Source organism: Rhinichthys klamathensis, unplaced genomic scaffold (genome assembly GCF_029890125.1).
Source record: "Rhinichthys klamathensis goyatoka isolate OS25496 unplaced genomic scaffold, OSU_Roscu_1.1 h1tg000254l_1, whole genome shotgun sequence".
NCBI classification, from domain to species: Eukaryota; Metazoa; Chordata; class Actinopteri; order Cypriniformes; family Leuciscidae; genus Rhinichthys; species Rhinichthys klamathensis.
In genome coordinates this window covers 1,906,813-1,934,155 of record NW_026606776.1, presented here as the reverse complement: position 1 = coordinate 1,934,155, position 27,343 = coordinate 1,906,813, and the positions used below count along the sequence as shown (strand labels likewise).

The following is a 27,343-nucleotide window of genomic DNA, read 5'->3' as shown; positions in this document are numbered from 1 at the left end:
AGTTTGTCGTTTAGTTGCTCACATCTTACCTCGCACTCTTTCACCAAAGCGTCATGCTGGAATTTGTGTGAACAGTAAAGCCTGATTTCTTTTATTTGATTTGCCATCTCAACCATCTCAACAATTTGATTTTGACGAGCGCTAAAATATCAAATATTGGAGGTGACAGTTTGCCCATCAAAAATATAAAAATGTAATAAACATAACTTTTAAAACTGTCTAATATTTTCAAATATCAGATATTGGGGATGGGCAATTTGGTCTCTATTGTTGGTCATACTTCTCTATTGGGACCTCAATGTCTGTGGTGGTTACAGCCTTGCCTTTTGCAACTTGTATTTAATTAAAGTCTATTGCACAGATACAATATTGTTGCCAATATTGTTTAAATTTAGAAAGCAATCATTGTGTTTAAAAATCTGTTTTCCTCTTAAATTTGTAGTTATTTTAACCCAGCACCAAAATGACGAAAAAGGGCTTGAGTGAGGACGAGAAATTCCTTTACACGGACAAAGACTTCATTAACAGCCCCGTCGCACAGGCAGACTGGACAGCCAAAAAGCTGGTGTGGGTCCCCTCTGAGAAACATGGGTTTGAGTCGGCCTGCATCAAAGAGGAACATGGTGATGAGGTCCTGGTGGAGCTGGCGGACAACGGAAAGAAAATCACAGTCAACAAGGATGACATCCAGAAGATGAACCCACCCAAGTTCAGCAAGGTGGAGGATATGGCGGAGCTCACCTGCCTGAATGAAGCTTCTGTTCTGCACAACCTGAGGGAGAGATACTACTCAGGGCTCATCTATGTAAGTATGACACAGTGCTTTTAAATAATATTAAAAATAATAATAATTGCTTAGTAAATTATAATAAACATGATCTCTAATTTATAAATTTGACTTAGGGCCAGTCGCCAGTGACGTAACTTTTTTTGTTGGTATCTGTTAATTTATTAAAAAATACATTGAAATGCAATTCATACATACAGTGACTTCAATGGGCTCTATGCACGGCGGTATTTCCGGTGAAGGTCTAAGGATGCTGGATTACTTCCGCCGATCGTAGAGTCCAATGCTATACCGAGAATTTATATTGGTTTTTATACTCTATTGCTATACTAAAGAAACGTTAGTCACAAAAACAGACAAAACAGACACCCCTCATTTTGTTTATGCTTCTTTGTTTATTATATTAAATAAACATAACTATATATAAAATTACATCTACGTATTAAACGTATTAAAGTTTCGTTTCAAAGACGAGAGGACAGTAAATTTTGAAGACTCTGCCATAATCCCGTTTCCCTCGGTTTTCCTCCGCTTTAAATCTCCCCATCCGGAAACGCAAGAGCATCCTTGCATCAAACGCGGAAGTTATGCGTGCATATAGCCCATTACACCTCTTATATGATAAGCTTATTTTTAATTTCTAAACTAAAAATATTAGAGTGATACAACTGACAAGATATCATAAAAGCCCGATTGAAAGGATGAAATGCTTTAAAAGAAACACTTAAATACCTCAGCACAATTTTATTTTTGATACTCCATTATGATACGTATATATATATATATATATATATATATATCACACTGTACACTCTCGTGTATTCAAGGTGCAAGAAAAATATGTTATTTTTTTACTTGATGGTTACACCACATTACATTTTTAGAGTCATTCAAATGTTGAAAATGTTTCAAGCTAATGACACCAACAGGAGTATATTTTATATTAATATTTGTATTAGTTATCTTGGACACTCATATGTGTCATTGACCCCCTGCTGACATTACTATTACATTACATTGCGTTACATTTTATTATCAGCCAATGCATAACATTTAAAAATAACTTTATTGTGGCCGAACCAATCCAAAATCATTTTTGCACTGACAACCATCTAGCTTAAAATGGCATCGAGAATTTGCAGTATCTAATGCACTGAAGTGTAAGAAAGAGGAAGTATAAATTCCCCAAGAGTGAGAGGTTTATATAACATCCACAGGCCTCCAAACTATGTTTGCACTCTGTTTTCAAACCATTAGTTTACGACATTTTGCTCTGAGGAAATCTTGGGAAAAGGAGTCTTCCATATGGAACATGCATCGCCTAAGCTTTCAAATATTATGAGTAAAATATACAGACTTAATCCTAACTTCCTTATATTTATATTTTAAGACACGCTGTATGACTCGGTACTGTGCAGCCATGTTTCCTTGTTGTCCTTTACCTGATGGATTCATAACACTTCATATACAGTGGAAAATTGAGACGTTATCTTTCTTCAGACATACTCTGGGCTGTTTTGTGTGGTGGTGAACCCCTATAAAATGCTGCCAATCTACTCTGAGAAGATCATTGATATGTACAAAGGCAAAAAGCGCCACGAGGTCCCTCCCCATATCTACTCCATCACGGACAACGCCTATAGGAACATGATGCAAGGTAAGGCCCGCACTGCTAACGTTCACATATTAAATCATACCTTGCTTCTCTTTAGATCTCAATGTTTGGATTTCACAATAGCGTTGTCTTGGAAACTTCCAGCGCAAGTGAATCCGAAAGGCATTTTTATTTCACTAATAGGCAACAGAACAGTGTAGAATGTCTTTATAACAACGAATGTCATTTGTGTTTGTTGAAATGGAGTGTGACAGCTCTTGTTAACAGGTCCGTCAGTGGTGTGAGGGGTGCATGCACACATGTGCCAGCAGGTCACACATCTAATGCCATTTGAAACACTTTCAACAGCAATAATTAAAACAGCTGTTGTTACCCACAGAAGTTTGAAGCTATATTAGTGAGGGAAATTAGGTGCTAAATGAAAAGAAGAAAAACCACAAGATATCTTACACCCCCAGTCTTACAGCTTTTAGCATGGTCAAAAGTGTTGCTAATGAAGTTTTTTGATGCATCAATTCATCGAGAAAAGATAAGTGCTTAAGAAAACAAAACCTTTCTGCAAAGTTTGCAATGGAAAATTTCAGAAACTGTTATCTCATGAGAAACAGTTCAACTCGCAAAACAAATTGCTTTCAAAAAGCAGAAGTAGGAAGGTGTGCTGTCACGCTGTTCCTCAAGAGTAATTCTGCTCAGTCCACTCATGTTTACATTAGACATGGGCTGAAAAATCATGCTTAAACCCTGTAAATGTCCTTATTCATGCAGAACTTACCTAAATGTTGTTCACAGTGAGGCTCATTTCCTGCTATATGAAGAGAGATGCTAATTTATTGTCCATAGCACAAAATGTGTCCAGTTATAGCACCTAAAAACCACGTCAACACATCTTTTGATGAAAAGTTTAAATTCTGTCATGAATTACTCACCCTAATGACGTTCCAAACCTGTAAGACTTTCGTTCATCTTTAGAACACAAATGAAGATCTTTTTGATGGAATCTGAGATATTTCTGAGCCTCCTTTGACAGATACTAAAATTTGGACTAAACCGCTAAATTCATATGGATTAAATGTACGATCTCTTTTTGAAGCTTTAAAGTGGAAGTTTTGTAGCTGTCAATGGAGGGACAGAAAGCTCTCAGATTTCATCAAAAAGATCTTCATTTGTGTTCCGAAGATGAACGAAAGTCTTATGGGTCTAGCGTGTTTTGAGGGCTTCCTGTGGTAGCAATATCTTGAACTGTTACACTCAATGACATGAGTAAAAATCCAGCATGATCAAGCATGAGTGCCAGTGTTCACATTCCTGCAGGGGCTTAAACTGATCTTCCTTTGAAGTCCAGCATGGGTTTCCATGCTCAACCAAGTGTGAAATGGGGTAACCTTGTCGTAAATCAAAACTTTAGGATCCCTTATTGGATGGAATGGAAAATAATTTGAAGTATGGTATATTTATGGCATTAAATCTGTTGGATTTGTTTTGATTTGAATGCATAACTTTCTACTAGCTTGGATAAAACAATACCTGTGCATCTTGCTTTTTGTCAAACAGTCTGGCTGAGGTGCAGTTTCCCCATCGGTGTGTTTAGATTTGGTTTTCTGCGTCCCGAATGCCTCGATTTGTGCCTTAATTAGGAAGAAACAAGGGAACAGACTTCATGTTGTATGTGGAAACCTGCCCAGCTCAAGTCATATCCAAAATGAGCAATGGTTATTCGTTGTGTTTACAACAGAAGAAGGTTCTATAGTACATGAGCAGAACCGGTGAGCTCACATTCAGCTGATTAGCTGGTTGGGCGTCCGTCCAGTCTCCAGGATCATAGATAAGAACCAAACTCTGTTTGAATTTAATCTACAAATTTATTGGCTTAGAATTGGTTAGAGAGGATTGTTTTTTTTTTTTTTGACTTGATCAAAATACCTATTTGATAAATGATCTAATAATAAATGGCTTTTTAGTTCATTCTGTGGTGTACGGTTAGGATTAGAAAACCTTAAATGGAGCCAAGATCATCTGAGAAGGTTTTCAGGTTCTAATTTTAGCAGCATGAATCAATGAATGTCCCATTGCTGAACTCAGTAAGAATTGTGTTGCAACTCCCAAAAGAATAGTGGAGTCAGTTTTTCTTTCTCAGCTGCACTAAAACACCAAAGATGATTAGATTATGTGCATTATTCGATGTTGTAATGACAATGGTATTTGATCATACACCAGTTCACATGGCAGGAACTTGACTTAAAGTGACAATCAAAATCGACAAGTCTTGGGTTTTTTTATGGAATATTGCATTATTTATTATAAATGATTTATCCATGCACATAATTATGTGCTCTCGTAACCTTTAATCAAAATAACTTCCCCTTCCTCTTGCAGTGAGATCTCTGCTCTTCTCTGATGATGTGTTTACTGGCGTGAGGGCGGGGCAACCTGTCACTCACATTAGATCGACCAATAGCAAACCACAACGACCCAATCAATTCCTGATGGACAAAATCAAATATTTTTTTTTAAGAAGCCATTTCATTTGAATAATAGGGAAGAAAAGACTATCGCAACTTCCGTTTCATGCCGACTTTAAGAAAAAAGTGTTTTTTTCTAGGCTTAAAAGCAGACCATATGTATTTCATGATGTTCAAAAATGATATGGTATATTCTCTTGCAGTTTCCATGAGCACCAGCCTGACAGTTACCCTTGGGCCGCTGTAATGTCTATCTTTTCTTTCTACAGATCGAGAGGACCAGTCTATTCTTTGCACGTGAGTTTTTTCATTGTTTTATTTACATCACTGCAGTAACTGCTTTTAGTCTAACTGGCTTTTAAGCTGTGCGTCTCCACCAGGACTTCCATGGGGGTCTGCAGGATGTTTAAATGGATACATTTTTCATTTATTCAAGCAATCAAACTCTAATCTAAATTAAAATGCTAAAAAACACATAAAATCATGTAAACCATAGTCATACTTTTCTCTCTCTCCTAAGATCATAATAACATGCAGTTCTTGACATTTAGAATCACAAAATTAATAATTTTTAATTAATTTAAAAGTTAGCACTTTATTTAAATTGTCCACTTTAAACATTCTACTGACTATAAGTTGCAACTACATTTCAACTAGCAGTCATTAGAGTAATAGTAGACTGTCTGCTTAAGATCTGCTAACTTTTTATTTGTATATTCCCCAACAGACATTCTACTGACTAAAAGTAACTTTGCGAGTACATGTTAACTTGCAAATAGAGTTAGATATGGTAAAGTTGAACTTGATTGACTGAAGTCGTAAAGAGAAGGCCTGTTTTGAAGTGCGCCGAGAATCCAGTGTCTGCGTAACTCCAGCGTTTTGTAAGATGCTTTCATTTTGAAGGTGCCTTGCATGTATCCTCTGCTCCCTTTGATATCCTACATTCCTGTGCAGGCACTTAATATAAATAATAAAAATGGTGTTTGAAATGGATTTTTTAAGTTATAGCATTGTAGTCCCTTTCTGTTAAGTCCATGACTGACTGAACAAAAAGGCAGATGTTTTAGCTTTCAGACAAAACTAAAGGTTATCTAATGTCATCTGACAGTGGTACTGTTTACATCCCTGAATAAAGGGATTTAAGGGGGCAGTCGTGGCTTAATGGTTAGAGACTCTTACCCGAAAGTTGCAGGTTCGATTCTCAATACCGGCAGGAAAATGTAGGAGGGGGAGTGAATGAACAGCGCTCTTTTCCCCTTTAATATCCACGACGGAGGTGCCCTTGAGCAAGGCATCTAACACCCAGTCGCTCCTCCTCGGATGCCCACGGTTTGTAGTGTGTGTTCACTATTCACTGCTTCTAATGTCTGTGCACTAACTTGGATGGGTTAAATGCAGAGGACACATTCCAAGTATGGGTTAACATTCTTGAACTTCACGTCACTTTTAAAGTTAACAGTTTTGACAAATTAAGACTAATGTTCAATCTGGAACTCACTCTTATAAGTTCCTTCTAGAATAATATTCAACAATTAAAAAGACGACATCTATCAAATATAAATATTATGATTAATAGACATAATTTAAACTAAGAGTCCTTCAACTGTGACCTTTTTTTCCAAAAATGTCCTCGGCACTGGGAACAAGGCAGATGAACCCAAGGGTCATGTCTCTTCAGAGTCGACCTACTCGCAGGAAATGGGCCCCCTGCCCTGATTCTAAATCCAGATCATCTTGCATGTTGACTTCATTTGTGTTTGTTTTGTTGAGTCATTATTGGGCATTTGGTCTGCGGCTGTAGAGGCCCCACAACAAAACCTGATCGGTCCTAAAAAAAGCCTTGCAGAAATAGCTGTTATAGCATTGAATAGACATAAGGTGATCTTTACAGGCGATACCATTGTTTCACGTCTGTGTGATACTAAAACAGCTGTGAAATATAAGGATGTTAAAATAAAATGGTGTTGATGCAATGTGTCAGTGTGGGAGGCACCCTCAGATACTGTCTGCAAACTTCCTCTGAGTGTGGAATAGGAAATTGAAGCCATTTAAACTGCTCTTGGGCAACTGTTGCTAAGGCACAGAATTCTCTAATGACATCAGGATGTTTCCGCATGGCCCAACTTTCCCATGAAGACACTTTTCTAAGCCGTCGTTTTTAAGTTTTTTTTTATTATCAAATGATTCATTTGGGAATAACCACCCAAAGTTCAAACACATGGACTGTTAAACTGTTAAAAAACACTGATCTGAAGCAAAAATCTACACGTGTTTTCCCATACCTCTTATCTAATGTGGTGTATGGGAATTGTCCAATACTTCAGTCACCATTTGGTTACATTGTTGGCAACAGTGACTGTGATCATCGTGAATTTTACTATACCTTATCATAATTGGTAAAAAACTGTGGATCTACAAACATTGCTGTATAAAGTTCTCCATTAAATGGCTTTACTGATCTGAGGGCTGCCAGAGATTCAGCCCTTCGGCTGCACAGGGCCTGTGGATCCCAGACTCGGTTTTCCTAATATGGAAATGTTAGCGTGTCAGCATGAAGGCTCAGTAATATCTCTCTCGTATCATAGAAGCCGATAGTGCACTGTAAACTCTTGTAACAAAGTAAATTATAGATGATGGTAAAAAATATGTTTTGATATAAAATGTTGTTTAATTTCTGTTTTTTGTCACATGCATGCATCTTTTTTAAACACTATTCATTTTGTTTACACTACCATTTAAAAGTTTGGGGTCAGTAAGATTTCTTTTCTTTTGAAAGACGACATTAAAATGATCAAAAGTGACAGTAAAGACTTTTAAATTGTTCAAATGAACACTTTTTAAATAAAAGCTGTTATTTTGAACTCTTTCCTACAAAAAAGTATCCCCATTTCCACAAAAATATTAAGCAACACAAATGTTGTATTTTTGGAGCACCAAATCAACTGAATTCTTAAGTGTCATGTGACACTGAAGACTGTAATGATGCTGAAAATTCAGCTTTGCATCACAGGAATAAATTACACTTTAAAATAGAGAAAAAGTCAGTCATAGAGTTATTTTAAACTAATTATCTCCTACAAAAATCTTCTGCAAGTACTGTACATACTATCCAAAAGCATCGATTTATCATTTTCTTGATTCATGTGTTTTGTATTCACATCCATTACTTTCCCCAGCAGGTGGTCATAAATATGGTGGATGATGAGGAGAAAAGTCATGTGACTAAAATATTTCCACAGCAAATATAGTGCCAAGACATGGACTTATTTTTCATGATTATGGCTCTGATGTGCCATTTCATTTACATAGAACCAAATCCTAAAACCTACCTGTAACGCTGGTGTTTTGATGCCTTGCAAACACTGGTATTTCCATTATTGGTATTATTCAATGGAAGAAAACAGTTTTGTCATTCAGTGTTTTTTTTTTTCCTAGTGGTGAATCAGGTGCTGGAAAGACAGAAAACACCAAGAAAGTCATCCAGTATTTGGCTGTAGTGGCCTCGTCCCACAAAGGCAAGAAAGACACAAGCGCTGTAAGTATGAACGCTCTGGAAAAACTCTTTCTATCTTTGTTAACCTCTGTCTTCTCCTCAAGCCAGTGCTTATGGGTTCAGTCATCATTTTTATGCTTTGCCCTTGCTTTGACCCTGTTCCTTCAGATCAGAGTCTGACATTTTGAATCCTCTAAGAATGACTTGAGTAATTATGTGCAAAGGTCATATTGTGAACAGATAAGAACACTTTTTCGGTATCATATTCCATTTATCACAAGATTATGCTGGCTCTGATTTTGCCTAATACCAAAATATAATTTGCTGTTGAGCCTTTAGTATCTCAAGGAAATCAAGACTTCTGCAGATGTTAAAGGAGAACCAGTGAATGCAACAGAATGCCCTTAGTTCGCATTCATCTAATGACAATTTCCTTAATAAATTTCCTCAAATAGCAACAATCAGGACAACAGTTTGCCTATGTGAGTAAAAAGGATTGTGAAAAATTTCTTCTTGTGTGGGTTTGAGAGTTTGCATGCTTGAGTTTCTCACTGAGAGTGACATTAGACTAGTCTTACATGGAGGGACCATCTGAATAAACCACTTGTACGGCTACTGTTCAAATGATTGTAGACAAACAGTGTGCCAAAAAGCCTAAGTGTTCGCATGGTGTTTTAAAAAAAAAAGATTATACTAAAATAATAATATCAAGATTATGTCGTTAGAGCATGTGTGAGCCATTCCCCCATCTGAGATGTGGTTAACTTTTTCTTTGCCAGAGCGGATGCCTGGCATTGAAACTGTCTGTCTGAGCACAGTGTGTGTGCATGCCAATTTATAGCCTTTTGAATTGACGATCTCATATCCTTTCCCGTTTTTCCTTGATCACTTGCATCATCTGTCAAGCTCATATGTGTGTGCATTAGGAATATAAATCCCACCTCAATGTAGATCTGCGTTTAATGCGTACTTATGAGGTACGACACAGGAAACAAAAATATATGCGCACATTATAGCTGTTTTTATGACATTTTATGCATAACAGCCATGCATATGAGCTTAAAAGGGATGCCCATAATAGTTATGTTCTTGGTTCCTAAAAAAGTAGTTTCGTTACTTGAATGCACTACTTCGAAAATTACTAAACACTTCTTCTACATACTAGTCCTCTGAAAATTTTACAATTGAAATTATTTGTTCTTCTTTCAGTTAAATGTAAATAAGATCAATTGCATGTGAGCAAGAGAGAACACCAGAGTATGTGAGTGGAGTGAATCAACAGCTATTTCCAGTTAAACTCCACACTGGGTTTTCCATTTCCCGCTTGTCGTTCATTCTCCACTCACTGATGAGAGAAACCTGCTCTGAGTTTACATTATTGTTCTATTGTTTTCTTTCTGTACGTTTTTTTTAGCATCATGAAGATTGAAGATGATCCATTAGCATGATTTCACAAGTGTTCGAATTCTGAAGAAGATTCGATTTTTAGTTTAATGTAAGAGGAACACTTGGTCGACAACTTTAAATTTCCCCACACTTTAATTTTTACTAAACATTTTTTATTTTTGTCTGATAATATTTCACAAATCCCATCTTTCTTTCCTTTTGAGTGCATAATAGTCTATTAAAATAGTTTAAAATGTGTTGAATTCTTTTTATGTAATTGGATTGTGGGTTATTAACGTGTTATGTTCACAATGTCAGCCAGGTCAGAATGATCTTGGCACAAGAGAAAACACGGATGCCCTGACTTTCAAAAATATCGCAGCTCCACTCCGCACCACTCACATACTCTGAACGGCACTCTATGGACCAATGAAACTGTCATCTGTTAGTTAATATGCCTCTCTCTGCCCTGAGACCAATGAAAGAAGCTGTCGAACTTAGCCAAGTGCTTTAAGAATGTTTATATAGTCTTCACTCTGTCCTCTTTCTTCCCAGCAATCTCTCTGTCAACAGTCTCTCTGTCTCCATCATTCTAAAAGTCCCTCTTTCTACTTCTTTTCTGGTTTACTTTATTTTTCTTTGTCAGTGTCTGATGCTATCAGGGATCTTCTTTCCTTCTCAGCGGCAAGCTGCCTCTGGTAGATATCTTCTTTTTCTTTTCTTTTCTTTTTTTGATGCTCAGTAAGAAAGTAATTGAGAGTCTGTGTCACGGTTAAAACTTTTTTCTGCTTCATTTAAGTCTAAAAATTAGAATCTAAGGCCCTGTTTATACCTGGAATTAAGATGCGTTTTGGTCGATCGGATCACAATTGGACAACCCTAAATACAGATCTAAGGTAAATGAGGTCTCAGTCAAATGGGGTCTAAAACACTTTGAGCTTGTCCACTTTCAACCACTTCCAGAGGTAGGCTAGTAGAAAACACATTTGACCGGATTGCTTTCGTAGTGTAGACGCTCATGTGGTCGAATGTGTTCGACCAAGCCACAAAATACCGTCTACTGACCTAATGCGTAAACATTTTGTGAAGCTAGCCAGGCAAGATTTGAACTTTGTCGGCTGGAGACCCAAGTTTGTTTGGAAGAGGAAAAACTAACCAAGCACAATGTTGTCTCACCATTCCTGATTTCTTACACGGGTTTTTGCGTCAGAGCAGAAACGAAAGCTGCTGCTCTCCATATGTTTTCCGTTGTCTCTGGTCGTGTTCCGATGTAAATTGCTTATTTCGTCCATTAGATCGAAATATCTGAAAAAGCCAATACATTTACCCGCCTATAGACCCTCCCCTCGAAGAAATCAGGACAAAAGTGGTCGAAAGTGGACAAAAGAGACGGATTAAAACGTGATCCAATCAACCAAAACGCATCTTAATACCAGGTGTAAACAAGGCCTAATTATGAGGTTAAATGACACCAATAGCTTTGTGAACCACATGCAGCACTATTCTCTCTAAGAACTTGGTGTTTCATCCCACAGATGAACTTTTATCTTGTTAAGTGAACTCTTAAATATCTATAGGCCTAATTGAGATCCATTTCATGAACCCTATTAAAATGACCTCTCTGCCCATGCTTAGTATTCCAGACTGACCTCAACTGCTCCTCTTGATATCCTTGTATGAGGTGGACATGCTTGGCAGGCTTGAGATATGGCACCTAATAGAAAATCACTCTTTTGATCTAAGGGGATTATGTCCATCTAAATTGACATGACCTAATTTGTTTTGCACTGTTGAAGGTACTTGCATCTTAAGTATTGCTTCAGTCCTTTGAAGAAATAATTTGCACCTAAATGTATTAAACTTCACATTTTTTACCTGCCAAACATTTATAGTTAAACGTTGCATTGTGTACTCTAAAGGAGAGCCTTTTCATCTGAGTTCTTTTGTTTTATTCCAATCTTCTGGCATGTCCCCTTCTCATTTTTTCCTCCTTGACTTGTTTTCTATGGAATGGTTCTCATTACGTTTTAACCCTGGTACTATAGGGTGAGCTGGAAAAGCAACTACTGCAGGCCAATCCAATTCTAGAGGCCTTCGGTAATGCCAAGACCATCAAGAATGACAACTCTTCCCGATTCGTAAGTTTGCAAATGATATATGATAGCAGATGTAACTAGAATGACCAAGACTGTAACTAATGTATGGATTCAAAATCTTGTCTTCACAGGGCAAATTCATCCGCATTAACTTTGATGTGACAGGTTTCATAGTTGGAGCCAACATAGAGACCTGTATCCTTTAAGACTTAATATATAGGCCATGTACAGATGCAGATTAATCGTACATCCTGAATTATTAAACAATTAAATGATTTATTATTTGTAACATTTTAATGCTGCAGAGTTTAACCTTAATGTCCAAACCACTTCAGATCTGTTGGAGAAATCTCGCTGTATCAGACAAGCAAAAACAGAAAGAGCCTTCCACATCTTCTACTACATGGTAGCAGGAACAAAGGACAAATTACGCGGTAGGTGGAGACACCTCAATATGTTCAAACATATTGGCATATCAGCTTGACTAAATGCAGAACTGTTTTGAAATGTTCTTGCATCAATGGCATTCTTGCTGGGATATGTCATATGATTTTTATTCTCTATTGTCAGAGGAGCTTTTGCTCGAAAACTTCAGCAAGTACCGTTTCCTCTCGGCTGGCCATGTTCAGGTTCCAGGCAACCAGGATGATGAGATGTATGATGAAACCATGGAGGCCATGGATATCATGGGCTTCACTGTTGAAGAAAGAACAGGTATCAAATACAATAAAATATACACATGGTATACACATTTTCTGCTTATTTTGACCAACATATAAGCTCAAAATGAAGAGTTTTGGAGTCTTTGAAAAGATAATCAATTCTGAGAAATGTTATTTCTTTTTGTCAGAGGTCCTCAAAGTAGTCTCAACTGTGCTGCAGTTGGGTAACATTGAGTTCAAGAAAGAGAGGAACCAGGAACAGGCTACCATGCCGGACAACACAGGTCAGACACCTTTGGGAAAATGGCAAATGAAAGACATCTCAGGCTAATAGAAATCATTATTACAAACCTAAATGACTGTTGAAATGTGTCTCATTCTCAGCTGCTCAGAAAGTTTGCCATCTCCAAGGCATTAATGTGACAGACTTCACAAGAGCCATTCTGACGCCACGTATTAAAGTGGGTCGTGAGGTTGTGCAAAAGGCCCAAACTAAAGAACAGGTGAAGAGAGAGTTTATAGTTGTGCTGCGATGTTGTGGAATTTCGGTTATGTTGCTCAGGTATATAACCAATAAGATGTTTATTTCTTTTCAGGCTGATTTTGCCACTGAAGCCTTAGCTAAAGCTATCTATGAACGTTTGTTCCGTTGGATCCTTCTAAGAGTTAATAAGGCACTGGACAAGACGAAACGTCAGGGTGCCTCTTTCCTGGGGATCTTGGACATTGCTGGCTTTGAGATCTTCGAGGTTTGGAAAAACTAAAAAGAAAGAATTAAATTTGGTAAACAACATCTGTAAAGTGTTAGTGCAAATGGCATCTACTGTATTTCTCCTTTAGGACAATTCCTTTGAGCAACTCTGCATCAACTACACCAACGAGAAGCTTCAGCAGCTGTTCAACCACACCATGTTCATCTTGGAGCAGGAGGAGTACCAACGTGAAGGCATCGAATGGAACTTCATTGACTTTGGGCTAGATTTGCAACCTTGCATTGAGCTTATTGAAAGGCCGGTAAGTTTTTTTGTGTGTTGATTTCCAGGAATAGAATGATTCCTATTCTCTGCTGTTTTGAACTGAACCAACTGCTTCCTGCAGAAATTTGTACGGGACCAATGTCTTTTCATTTAATCAATTTGGCTTGATGGCTGTAACAGGCATTCTTTTGGTGGAAGTCTTGTATCAAATTCTTTAGGCTGAAATGATGATGTCTCATTTTTACAGTACGTAATGTCACTCACTTTTACTGAAACTCATCCACAGAACAATCCTCCAGGCATCCTGGCTCTGTTGGATGAAGAGTGTTGGTTTCCAAAGGCAACAGATGTTTCCTTTGTGGAGAAACTTTGCAACACTCATGCTAATCATACTAAGTTTGCTAAACCTAAGCAACTGAAGGACAAGACAGAATTCTCTGTGCTTCACTATGCTGGACGGGTGAGTTTTGAAAGATATATTTACTGATTTACATGTGGACAGTATCGTGATCCAGATAATAACAACCCAAGGAATACCGACTCTGGGTCAAATACACCACACAGTTGCGCCACTTTTATATGCAGCATTTCAGCACAAAAACCTATGTCTCAATCACTGAGCAGTCGCAATCATGTTTAACTAGGCTTAATGCACTGAAGTAGCACTGCAGAGAATTTACATCAAGTCATTCTCTGTGCAACCATGCCGCTTTTCTATGTAAATTAGGCTCATTTTAGATTGCAAGATAGGGAATTGTGCTGTGCAAATAATGTCAAGCTTGAATTTTGTGGTCATTTTTACCTTTATTGTATGTTATGTAAAAAAAATGCAGACAGTGCATCATTGGGCACAGTTAATTCTTAGCGAATTCTTCCCTCTGTATTGAATATTATGACCCAAACCTACTCTCGCTCAATTAGGTGGACTACAATGCCACATCATGGTTGACCAAGAACATGGACCCTTTAAATGACAATGTTACATCACTGCTGAATAATTCCTCTAATCTATTTGTGCAAGATCTGTGGAAGGATGGTCAGTATGAGCAACGCATGCTTCTTATATCTCTTAAAATGTCTAAAAACTAAATATACAGTTGATAAAAATGGTTGCAAACCAGTCAATTGCGACCACTGAATTATTGGTGTACATGTTCTCACTTTTTTGTTTTGGTTAATCAAAGAATATTGGCAAGTATAACTGAGATAAGAATAATGGCTGATATCTTCTATATTTTCTGTTTCTCAGCTGACCGTGTGGTTGGATTGGAAACCATTGCCAAGATGTCAGACAGCTTTGCACCTAGTGCCTCTAAGACCAAGAAGGGCATGTTCCGTACTGTGGGTCAGCTTTACAAAGAGTCTCTGGCTAAGCTAATGACCACATTGCACAACACGCAGCCAAACTTTGTCCGTTGCATTATCCCCAACCATGAGAAACGGGTAAGTCACTATTGCATACCATGTTAAAATTGGCAGTGCCAATGATGTTTGGGCATAGGGTACATTATCAGACTAGTTGTGTTAAACATACATTTTTCACCTGCAGGCAGGAAAGCTGGATGCCAACCTGGTTCTTGAACAGTTGAGATGTAATGGTGTGCTTGAAGGTATTCGTATCTGCCGCCAAGGATTCCCCAACAGAATTGTCTTCCAAGAGTTCCGGCAGCGGTGGGTGGCTCCTTATTTTATTTGGAGCTTTTCATTTAGTGAGACTTATTGACTTTATCTAACTGCATATCAACTGTAAAAACAGTATATAATAATCTAGAACAGTGCTTCTCAAACCTGTCCTGGGGACCCCCCACAACTGCACATTCTGGATGTCTCCCTCATCTAACATGCCTGACTCTACTCACTAGCTCATAGACTTGCACTGCGTCTGAAATCGAATACTTCCCTACTATTAGTAAGCGAAAAACAGTACGCCAAAAGATAATTATTTCCGAAAACATAGTATTCGAGAAAAAAAAGAAGGTGCAAAGTCACCGGATGACCTACTACTTCCCCTGAGATTCTGAAGTGTGCATTCGAAATGGGTGTGTCCAATGAAGGAGACATACAAAATGTGTTTGAAAAGCACTGCTCTAGAATCACATTGAAAGATGTGGGAAAAAAAACATCCCAACCTGGATTTAGATTTGCAGTCCAATACAAGTGTGGTATTTATGTTGTGCCAAATATATTGCATGGTACAGGTAATTGTACCTTATGCAATTCTCTTTATTTTACCTTGACGTACAGATATGAGATCTTGGCAGCGAATGCTATTCCCAAAGGCTTCATGGATGGCAAGCAGGCCTGCTGTCTCATGGTAAGATATTATACAATGAAATCTTGTTAAAGAGCATCATACAACAATAATGATGTAAAAGCTTTTTTCTTATACCTAACCCTTTCTGTAGATCAAGCACCTGGACCTGGACCCAAACCTGTACCGTATTGGTCAGAGCAAAATCTTCTTCCGCACAGGAGTCCTGGCCCAGCTGGAAGAGGAGCGTGATCTAAAGATTACGGTCATAATCATTGCCTTCCAGGCGCAGGCCAGGGGATTCCTAGCTAGAAAGTGAGTTAAATGTACAAATATAGTATTTTTCAAAACCGTATTATGCAATTTGAGTTATTCTTATTTAAAACCGTGTGTAGGGCCTTTGCTAAGAGGCAGCAACAGCTGACAGCTATGAAGGTGATCCAGAGGAACTGTGCTGCTTATCTAAAACTCAGGAACTGGCAGTGGTGGAGACTCTTCACCAAGGTGAGACATTTCTTAGCTTCTGAATTTCTTATCTATTGAACAATGTGACTATAAACATAGTTTATATATCCTGTGACACAACTGGTTGAACATGGTGCTAACATGCTAACAATTTGTTTCAAGCAAAAACACTTGTCTATGTTAAAACACTTGTCTAAACACATTTCCCTCAATGCCCACAGGTAAAGCCTCTCCTGCAGGTGACACGCCAAGAGGAGGAGATGAGTCTGAAGGATGAGGAGCTCCAAAGGGCGAAAGAATCTTCACAAAAATTTGAAATTGAGCTAAAAGACATTTCACTGAAACACACGCAGGTATGCAGACATCCTGACGTTGTCCTTCTGCATTAAATGCCAATTCATTAAACACTGATTCCAAACAATATTATCCTTCTATCTGCAGCTTATGGAAGAAAGGAACCAGCTCCAGGAGAAATTGCAGGCTGAGACGGAGCTCTATGCAGAGGCAGAGGAAATGAGAGTACGGTTAGCTAGCAAGAAACAAGAACTTGAGGAAATCTTGCATGAGATGGAGGCCAGGTTGGAAGAAGAGGAGGATCGTGGTGCAGCCCTACAAATGGAAAAGAAGAAAATGCACGACCAGATCAGAGTAGGTTATCATCTATTGGTTTTCATTCACAGGCAATCGGTACTTTTTCGAATTCTGTCCTTAGATTAAACTCTACCATTTAGTCTCTCTCTTATCTCTCAATGAATGTTCTAAGGATCTTGAGGAACATCTTGAAGAGGAAGAGGATGCTCGTCAGAAGCTGCAACTGGAGAAGGTTACATGTGATGCTAAGATCAAAAAGTTAGATGATGATATCCTGATGATGGAGGACCATAACAACAAATTACTGAAGGTTTGACTTCAAACAAGATGGCATATTTTGGCGGTGGTGGTGGAAATTTAGGTGTACTCAATTTTAAGTACTCTGTTTGCAGGAGAGGAAGCTTCTAGAAGAAAGGGTAGCAGATTATAGCTCAAACCTAGCTGAAGAAGAAGAAAAATCAAAAAACCTGACAAAGCTGAAGAATAAGCATGAGTCAATGATCTCAGAACTGGAGGGTTTGTCCAATATTTACTTTTGATATATAATGTTCGTCTGGAAATCAATCACATTAATGTCTGATTACTAAATGATTCAGTTATAAGTGATAATATATGTTTTTTTTAATCTTAGTGCGCTTGAAAAAAGAGGAGAAGACTCGACAGGAGCTGGACAAAGCCAAGAGAAAGTTGGAGGGTGAATCAAATGACCTTCAGGAGCAGATTGCTGAACTTCAAGCTCAGATTGCTGATCTGAAAGCCCAGCTTGCTAAGAAAGAGGAGGAGCTTCAGGCTGCACTGGCACGGTATACAGATATTAAGCAATTTAATTGCTTAGATTTTTCGTCTATTAAGCTAATTTGGAGGTGCTTTCATGTCATATTTCACAAACCTAAAGTACATATTGTATTCTCTCTGCATTTACATCAGAATGGAGGATGAGGCAGCTCAGAAAAACAATGCACTGAAGAAGATCAGGGAGCTGGAGGGACACATCTCAGATCTTCAGGAGGACCTAGAGTCAGAGCGGGCTGCCCGGAATAAGGCTGAAAAGACCAAGAGAGACTTAGGAGAAGAGCTTGAAGCTCTCAAATCAGAGCTGGAGGACACATTAGACACCACAGCTACTCAGCAAGAGCTCAGGTGTCTAGATATTATGAACGGATTTTTAATCTGAATTGCATTGTATTGATTTAATATATTACATATTGAGAAAAGGTTTACACCATTGACCTGATCGTCAGGATGCGTATTTTTTCAGGGCCAAACGTGAGCAGGAGGTGACTCTTTTGAAGAGAGCCATGGATGACGAGAGCCGTGTCCACGAGGCTCAGGTGCAAGAGATGAGACAGAAACATACCCAAGCTTTGGAGGAGCTTACAGAGCAGCTGGAGCAGTCCAAGAGGGTAGGCCACCATATCTTCTGTTGGCATGTTTAGCTTTCTGAAGTACTCTGTGTTATGTAAAATATGTGCTTATGTCAAATATATACAAAATGCTTCTTAGGTGAAGGTAAACCTGGAGAAAGCCAAGCAAACTCTGGAGAAGGAGACATCAGAACTTCACGTGGAGATCCGTTCTCTTGCTCAGGGCAAACAGGATGGTGAACACAAGAGGAAGAAGGTGGAAGGACAGCTTGTTGACCTGCAGTCTCGCTTTAATGACAGCGAGAAGCAGAAAGCTGAGCTGGGTGATCGGGTCTCTAAAATTACTGTGAGTGATGGTGGAGGATGTATCATTAGATATGTTGCTGTTACAACATGTTTGTAAGTTTAAAGGTTTTTGATCTTAGAGCAAACACAGTGTGTTTAACGTGGTTCTTTGACAGGTGGAACTGGAGAGCGTTACCAACCTTCTTAATGAAGCCGAGGGGAAGAACATAAAGCTTAGCAAGGATGTGGCAAGCTTGAGTTCTCAAGTCCAAGATACACAAGTATGTGCTATGTTATGGAGTGTTTTTTAATTATAGCTTCAAACCAGAAGCTTTAAGCTAACACCATTATTTATCGATGTGGAAAGGGTTTGAGTTGTTGCTTAGTGTATTTTGGATTTTGACTCTGACGTTTTTAGGAGCTGCTGGCTGAAGAGACGAGACAAAAGCTCCAGTTCTCTACCAAACTACGACAAATGGAGGATGAGCGCAATGCCCTACAGGAGCAGCTTGAGGAGGAAGCAGAAGCAAAGAGGAATGTGGAGAGACATGTCTCCACATTGAACATTCAGGTAAGGTTAGCGATATTATGATAAATAATCTGTGGTCTTGTTCCATTGACACCCCAATATTTACCTTTTGAATATCCTTTGCGTCCACAGCTCTCTGACTTCAAGAAGAAGCTGGAAGAGGTGTCAGGTAATGCAGAACTTTTAGAGGAGGGTAAGAAGCGGCTGCAGAGAGACCTGGAGGCATCCAATACTCAGTTTGAGGAGAAGGCAGCAGCCTATGACAAGCTTGAGAAGACCAAGAACAGACTGCAACAGGAGCTTGAGGACACACTGATGGACTTGGACAACCAGAGACAGCTGGTGTCCAATCTTGAGAAGAAACAGAAGAAGTTTGATCAGGTTTCTGATGATCTCTTAAAATATTATGCAATATGTCTACTTAATCAGTGACATGTTTTTCCATTGGGTGTGGACATATCTTCACTTCTACTTTTTTCTTTCAGATGCTTGCTGAGGAGAAGAGCATCTCTAATAAGTATGCAGATGAGCGAGATCGTGCAGAGGCTGAGGCCAGAGAGAAAGAGACCAAGGCTCTGTCTTTAGCTAGAGCTCTCGAAGAAGCTCAAGATGCCCGTGAGGAGTTCGAGAGAGCCAATAAAGCCCTTCGTGCTGAAATGGAGGACCTGGTCAGCTCCAAAGATGATGTGGGCAAGAGCGTAAGTTCAAAGTGTAAACCATTAAACAAATCAATCATAAACAAATCTTCCATTGAAGTCAGAGAAATTTCAATCAAACTCATTTTCAAATTTTAGGTGCATGAGCTTGAGAAGTCAAAACGTGGCCTGGAGGCTCAGGTGGAAGAGATGAAGACTCAGTTGGAAGAGCTGGAGGATGAATTACAGGCTGCAGAGGATGCAAAATTGCGTCTAGAAGTCAACATGCAGGCTCTAAAGGCACAGTTTGAGCGAGATCTCCAGGGCAGAGATGAGCAAGGGGAGGAGAAAAAGAGGCAGTTGGTCAAACAGGTGCAGTACCTCTTCTTCGCTCAAGACTGTGACATCCACATTCATGTGTATAAGGGTTTAAACGAACATCTTGACCATCAGGTGCGTGAGCTGGAAACTGAACTTGAAGATGAGCGCAAGCAAAGGACTGCAATAGCTGCTTCCAAGAAGAAAATGGAGGGAGACATAAAAGACCTCGAGGGCCAGATTGAGACATCTAACAAGGGTCGAGACGAGGCGATCAAGCAGCTCCGCAAGCTCCAGGTGAAAACGAAATTTTATACATGGGTGAATTTTAGGGCTGGCCCCTAAAAGTCGACTAAACGTTAGTCGACTAGAAGAGGCTTAGTCGACCAACATTTTATTAGTTGGTTAGTCGCAGTCCGTGAAGGACACATCTTTAACAGCTGTTCTTTGTGGTAAATACAGTATGTCAGGCAGGAAATCCAAACGGTCAATTCCATTTTTTCCTGACAACAGCGGAAACAACTTAAAATTCTCCTTCATTTTCGGTCATACAGATAAGAGTAATATATTATTTGAAAATGGTCTACTTTACTAAACTTTAATTGTGTAAAATTCACAATAACAAGAAAACGTTACCTTTGTAAAATAAAGAAAACACACAGGATGCGCTCTCTGCCTGCCGTCTCTGTCTCCGTGAACTGGAGCGTGTCACAAAAATGAACCGAAACTCAGCGTATAGGCTACTTGCCTCACAGGCCTGAGAAATATATCTAAAGAAAGCTTGAAATGTCTACTTTTAAACAAATCGAAAAGAAATACTCTCTGCTGATGTAATCCGTATGAAAGGTCCATTTCTCTCTAAAGATGCCTCCACTAAACTGCGGAGATGGCGAGACAGCATCGTAAACGTTATCTTTGCAACCGACACTGACACAAAAAAATTTTTTTCATAAATAATAATTAAAATGTCTCCTTGCTATTTTTTCTGACACATTCAAAATTATTAGGCTACTTTTGCCGGTGCTTTTCGGCGAGCTTTATGTGTGCACTTGAGCGCGGAATGGGCTATAGCTTATATTAGGCCTATATATATTAAACACTCATTGTGGATTGGTATTCTCCTCTGTATATATTTAACTAATTAAATTAATATAAACGTGCGATTAGTCGACTAATGGCTTAAATGAATGACTACTAGTCGACTAGAAAAATCTCTAGTCGGGGACAGCCCTAGTGAATTTATTGAACTCTAATTATAAATGTAATACTTTTTAGTAATTATTTAGGTGTTTTACTTTTACTTTGGTGTGAATACTTTAGGCTCAAATGAAGGACTTCCAAAGAGAGCTTGATGATGCTCGAACTGCCAGGGAGGAAGTTTTATCCAGTGCCAAGGAGAACGAGAGGAAGGCCAAGACTTTGGAGGCTGAACTTCTACAGATGCAAGAGGTGAGGCAATGGTTAAACAACACACTGAACCAACTGATATATATTATTTCCAAACTAATACAATTCTGACTAATTTAGAGTTTCCCAACTAAGGGCTCACAAAGCCCCTATGGGTTCATGATGGAACCTGCAGAGGGTTTGATTGTGATAGAAATGCAAATACAGAAATAGTATATTTTGGAAATAAATTTAAAAGACTGATATAGATCAGTTTAACGATAACAATGACAAATAACAAAATAAATATTAAATTAGAATATTTTGTGAAATTCATTGTATTTATTGAAATGCTTGCATTACTTACAATCTTAAGGGGTAATTTAAAGTATTTAATGAAGTTTAAGGGGTTTGCATGATCATCTCACCTTGATTATTGTTGAATTCAGTTAAATTCTTTGAATGTAGGACTTGGCTGCAGCTGAGAGGGCTAAAAAGCAAGCTGAAGCTGAGAGAGATGAACTGGCTGATGAGTTGGCCAGCAACACATCTGGAAAGTGAGTATGACAACATAAAATATCATAGCGATATTCTAATCCTGTGGAATTTATTATGACCCTCTGATATATTGACTTCCGTTGGAACATGTGGTTCACTGTTACAATTAATAGTAGACATACTTTAGTGTGACTGTTTGTATGGGAACAGTGTAGTTCTAGATTTCTAGAAATATATCACTTTTTAGACATACCAGCACAGATTGTGAAGCGAAACATTACGGCAAAAATGTGCTCTAAGCACATTCTGATTTAAACTAATGTGTGGCTTGACTGAACCTCAAAGGTCTGCGCTGTCTGACGAGAAGAGACGGTTAGAAGCGAAGATTCAACAGCTGGAGGAAGAGCTGGAGGAGGAGCAGGGCAATATGGAGATGCTCAATGACAGGCTGAGGAAGAGTGCCCAGCAGGTACATGTATTATATTATGGAGCCATGACCATCTGTGGCAGATATCAAGAAAAGTATGATACATTTGGATTTCAAAACTTTGAGAAATATAGAAATCACATATTAAATTAAGGTGTACAATGTGTAGCCATAAACACACTCATCAATGGAAATGCCATTACGGAGACTTTGTAATTTGTATGAAAACCGTGTCATTTGCTCAGCTGTTTTCTACATCCTTCAGGTTGACCAGCTAACCAACGAGCTCCAGGCCGAACGCACCACATCCCAAAAGAACGAGAGCGCCAGACAGTTGATGGAGAGACAGAATAAAGAGCTGAAAGCTAAACTCCTGGAGATGGAGAACCAAGTTAAATCCAAATTTAAGTCCTCAATTACTGCTCTTGAGGCCAAAGTGGCACAATTGGAGGAACAAGTTGAGCAGGAGAGCAGGCAAGTAGTTTATTCTAAAGCTCCCCGAGGGGCGGCAGAGAACGGTTAATAGAAATTAAAAAGATTTCACAAATTCAGTTTTTGTGAGGAAAAATATGTATTCATCTCTCCCTCATTCATAAATTGTTTGTACATGTGTTTAATGGTTGTGGCATTATTTTCTATAAATATTTATTTTGAAAAGTGCTATACAAATTTAATTTGATCTAATATTGTGTTACTGGGTTTATAAAATCAATACATTTTTAAAAGATTTTTACAATGTAAATGTTTTCCAGATAATCTTTTAATAATTAGTTTTCAATACACAAATAAATAAACAATAATTCAATAAACAAAAAGCCTTATGTTAAAAGGCTTTATAATGGTAAACAACATTTTTCAATAATAAGTATTATATTATATACTTTAACCCTTCATATTAACATAAAATACTTTAACCACCAAGTCATACATCATATCATATATTCATATACTACCACCAGTAAGATATTTATGAAAGAAATACTCTGTTAAAAAATTTAATAATAATAATAAATCAATAAATACACAAATTAATACAGCAGATGTAGACATTTATAATGTTACAATAAATAAATAAATGCTGTTTTTTATACTTGATATTAATCATCAGTCCTAAAGAAAAAATATCACAGTTTCCACAATAATATTAAGCAGCAAAACTGTTTTCAATAAGAACTTGAGCAGCAAATCAGCATATTAGAATGATTTCTGAAGGATCATGTGACACTGAAGACTGGAGTAATGATGCCGAAAATTCAGCTTTGCCATCCCAGGAATAAATAAAAAATGGTAGTGCATGTAGATCTCAGGAAGGCCAACTGAAGAAAAAAAAAAGTGATTTTGAAAACTGATTTTTTTTCTTTCTAATGCAGAGAAAAGCAAAACACAGCAAAGGCAGTTCGCCAGAAGGACAAGAAACTGAAGGATATTATGACCCAAGTGGAGGATGAACGAAAACAAGCAGAACAATACAAAGACCAGGTTAGCCATACAGCAGCTCTGTCCTCTTTCCCCATAAAATGTAGAGATCATACCAACAGTCAAAAGGAAAATGATCTTATAACTGACTGTATTGCAATGTAGTCTGTGCTTGGCCTGAAAAGTGTTTGTTTTTCACAGGCGGATAAGGCGAATGCTCGCGTCAAACAGTTGAAGAGGCAGTTGGAAGAGAGCGAGGAGGAGTCCCAGCGAATCACTGCGGCCCGCAGGAAGCTTCAGAGAGAGCTGGATGAGGCCACAGAGACCAATGATGCCATGAGCCGTGAGGTCAATACCCTCAAGAGCAAACTCAGGTACGTAGTGCACTCCAAAGACATGGCGTCTAATGTCAAAGGGGTTGAGCACAACAGGAAGTAGTGAAATCTTTGGGTAATGAATACACTTTTAGACTCAGCGCTTGTTAGCGCAGCCCAAATCCCTTCCTTTTATAAACTGCAAACCGAAGATTGTCTATCTCTGTTGCAGAGGCAATCCTGAACCCACAGTGACTATGCAGGTACCTCTGTGCTCAAAATTTGACACAGAAGATGTACTCTTCACAAATCTTTCCTTTTACTCGTCACAAATATATTTCTTGCCTGCAAGAGTGAAATATGGTTTATTACATATCTTTTAACAATCGCAGAGAGCACACATAAGACTGTTTAAGCAGTAGTGGATAAGTAGTAATGTTAGTTTACTGAAAAATCTCAATTCTGTCATTATTTACTCGCCCTCATGTCGTTCTAAACCCATAAGCCTTTCGGTCATCTTCAAAACACAAATGAAGATCCCTCTTGGAATGACATCTCTTCTCTTCTCTGATGCCGTGTACTGGCGTGAGGGCGGGACAACCTGTCACTCACTTGAGATCGACCAATAGCAAACCACAACAACCCAATCATTTCCTGATAGACTAAATCGAATTTCGCCCTACATTTTGTCTTGTGCGAGAAGCTGTTATATACACATATATCACTCGGATATATGTCACTACAGTGAAGAAAAGACTATCGCAACTTCCGTTTCATTCCAACAATAAACATACTTGTGTGACATGAAAACAAACCTTTTTGGTTTTCTCACATCAAGCATGCACATTTGAGCGTTGATGTTTATATGTGAATAAATTAAATCTGTTCATCATATAAAGCGATCACCCCTGGATTAAACCGCTCGATTTATATAGATTACTTAAACAACGGAAACAATTTATTGACCAATCAGCATCCATGACCAGAACTTTATTCAAAGAATTGTATAATTATAAAAGTAATACAATGTATCAGGTATTGTTTATAAATGCTTCCATGATTAATGGTCCCTCTAAATCCTAATTGAATGCACTTGATGGAGAGCTCATTCTTGCACAGTCTTCATTTTAATGGTTCTCAGACTAGCATATTACACCATATTTCCCTCTTCCGTCTCAAAGCATGGTTCAGTTTTCTGAACCAACCTCATTTAGCCTGTTTACAGGTTTACGAATGAGGTTTTAACGCTGCCTTTAACCTTAACAAATCTTACCCGATATCTGATACCAATTTCCACTGTAAAGGAAGCTTGTGGCTGAATTCTGGCGACTTGCCTATACATTAGTATACTGTTGTAGAAGTGACATCGCTTTTTCTCACATATGAGCTGTTACTGAAGTTTTTAACATCTTTAACATCACAATTTATGGAAGGAGAGAATTGAAATGAATCGTGCATGGTGATTTACTAACATTTGCGCTAGTCAATTTACTGGTATTTGCGCCATTATTTACCACCCCCAAAAAAGCACGTCTTAAACCAGACGCTAATTTGCGCTGCTCTTGGCAGATTGCATTGGTCATCATGGAGATGATCCGGCTGCATCGGTGTTCGATGTTTTTGGAATTGCGCACTCATGCTAACTTGCCCTATTTTTTTATTTTACAGTGAAATATTAAAATAGTAATTAGGGCCCAAGGCCTGAAAGCCCTTTTCCTAAGGATTATGTATTATTATTATTATTATTCTTTTTCTTTCAACCTTTTGGGGTTCTTAACGTGCTCGAAAACTCTTGAAACTTTGCACACGGGTCAGAACCCGCGGCCATCAGGGCCGGGCTGAAGCTGGTACCCGGGCGTGGCAGGGGGGCTCGACAGCTCAGGGCACAATTTGGCCAAAATGTTGTGATTACCGGTATATTATTTCAGTGTGGCTTCAACATAATAATTATATTATTATTCCTACTAAAAAACTAACTAACTAAAAATTTTTTTTTAAAATATATATAAATATAGCTGCGAGCAGCGATGAAAGGGCCAAAACCGGCAGCACCGCCACCCCGGTGCCTTTAGGTAACTGCCACCGGGGTGGCGGATTTTGTTTGGATTTTGTTTAATCGCATTTTAAAGCATTATAGAGCAAATTTTTTATCAGAAAAATCACAATTGATTTTGTCCCAAAATCGTGCAGCCCAACAGGTAACAGCCATCTCACAGCGAAAAGGTCCCTTGTTTGAATCCCACCTGAGCCAGGAGGCCCTTCCATGTGGAGTTTTCATGTCCTCCTTATGTTGGCATGGGAACACTTTGGGTGCTTCAGTTTGGATGGATGGATGGATGGAAGACTGCCACATTGAGCATGTACGATTGCTGTAGATCACACTTCAGGATAGTTCACTGGAAGTTCTGCAATAAAATCCTATTTAAAAAAAAAAAAAGACTTCTTATGGGCTTCCTGTGAACAGTTTGGGATTATGAAATTGGTTCCTTGGTTCAAAAGGGTTTGAGAAACTTAACTTGCTGCTTAAGGGCTAACCTACATTGAAAGTTTTGTGTTTTATGCTAAGATTTGCTGTAACTTTTCAGGCGAGGCAATGAACCGTCACCCTTCGGCAGCTCAACGAGGCGCTCTGGAGGTGGTGGCAGACGGGGAATGATTGACAGCTCTGATGCTGCAGAGGATGATGCGGACATGCAGAGTGACTACAACGGAACCAAATCTACTGAATAAATGCCTCTTACCATGCTGTCCAAACATGGTATTCTTATCCTCTTATCAAAGAACCACAATTTTCTTTTACAAAGGTCATTATTTAGATCATAATTATGTTTCGTTTGACTGCAACAAAGCACTGCTGTTTGACCAGGCATTTGCCCCATACATGATTTAATAGTTTATATTGTTATATCATTTACACAACCCCCAATTTTACATTGACCTCTGTGGCTGCAAATATGCTCATAATCCAGTATAGCACCATGAGACTTATGTATTCTTTTTTTCAGGCTCTTTAATTATTCTTAAACATCTGAATGAAACCTGGTGGTCCCAACACCTAGTTTTTACCCTCACTCAGATCTTGGGTAAAAGACCATCTGTATTTTTATGTCTCAAATTTGTATGTCTCAACTGCGGGTAAATGGCTGTTCACTGTTTTGTACTGCATAATTGTCCTTGAATATACTGCACTTTCTCATTTATTTGGTATATATATCCCTGCAATACATACAGCTCAGACAAGTTAGCAACAAAATGGATTTTTTCTAACATTAAAATGATCCGCTTTACACATCCTGGATAAAATAAATAAAGGTGTGTGTTGTGCCAGAAGTGTAATTATATATCATGTAACTATTATATTATCATACAGTCAGGTACCTCGGAAAACT

At 38.5% G+C, this 27,343-nt stretch overlaps 1 protein-coding gene and 1 long non-coding RNA gene across 3 annotated transcripts; one reads left to right on the top strand and one right to left on the bottom strand.

Annotated features, from left to right (window-relative positions):
- The first annotated feature begins 428 nt into the window (after nt 1–428).
- On the top strand, nt 429–26,898 carry myh11a (myosin, heavy chain 11a, smooth muscle). Of its 2 annotated transcripts, XM_056267078.1 has the most exons (41): nt 429–805; nt 2,288–2,444; nt 5,131–5,158; nt 8,297–8,396; nt 8,810–8,836; nt 11,786–11,878; nt 11,968–12,031; nt 12,172–12,270; nt 12,407–12,550; nt 12,687–12,782; nt 12,883–13,001; nt 13,095–13,247; nt 13,339–13,512; nt 13,762–13,935; nt 14,397–14,511; nt 14,725–14,918; nt 15,025–15,146; nt 15,720–15,789; nt 15,881–16,041; nt 16,122–16,230; nt 16,413–16,544; nt 16,633–16,839; nt 16,955–17,092; nt 17,175–17,298; nt 17,414–17,585; nt 17,710–17,922; nt 18,041–18,185; nt 18,286–18,492; nt 18,608–18,712; nt 18,850–19,002; nt 19,093–19,341; nt 19,446–19,658; nt 19,755–19,967; nt 20,049–20,210; nt 21,234–21,362; nt 21,768–21,856; nt 22,143–22,266; nt 22,490–22,698; nt 23,595–23,703; nt 23,842–24,014; nt 26,540–26,898. In XM_056267078.1, exons 1-41 carry the CDS (start codon nt 464–466, stop codon nt 26,682–26,684), a joined length of 5,952 nt encoding a protein of 1,983 aa, XP_056123053.1. In that variant the 5' UTR covers nt 429–463; the 3' UTR covers nt 26,685–26,898. The 2 variants fall into 2 exon arrangements, with proteins under 2 accessions (XP_056123053.1, XP_056123054.1); XM_056267079.1 differs by lacking the exon at nt 8,810–8,836.
- LOC130101380 (uncharacterized) lies at nt 26,848–27,210 on the bottom strand. The gene is made up of 2 exons (XR_008808977.1): nt 27,027–27,210; nt 26,848–26,982 (listed from the first exon to the last, which is right to left on the bottom strand). It is a non-coding gene; the product is annotated as an uncharacterized LOC130101380 (long non-coding RNA).
- Nucleotides 27,211–27,343: the final 133 nt, after the last annotated feature.

Coding starts and splice junctions, on each gene's coding strand:
- myh11a (XM_056267078.1), top strand. CDS start 464: ATGACGAAAAAGGGCTTGAGTGAGGACGAGAAATTCCTTTACACGGAC. Junction 12,551..12,686: donor CACTGTTGAAGAAAGAACAG/GTATCAAATACA, acceptor TCTTTTTGTCAG/AGGTCCTCAAAGTAGTCTCA. Junction 16,840..16,954: donor AAATGCACGACCAGATCAGA/GTAGGTTATCAT, acceptor GAATGTTCTAAG/GATCTTGAGGAACATCTTGA.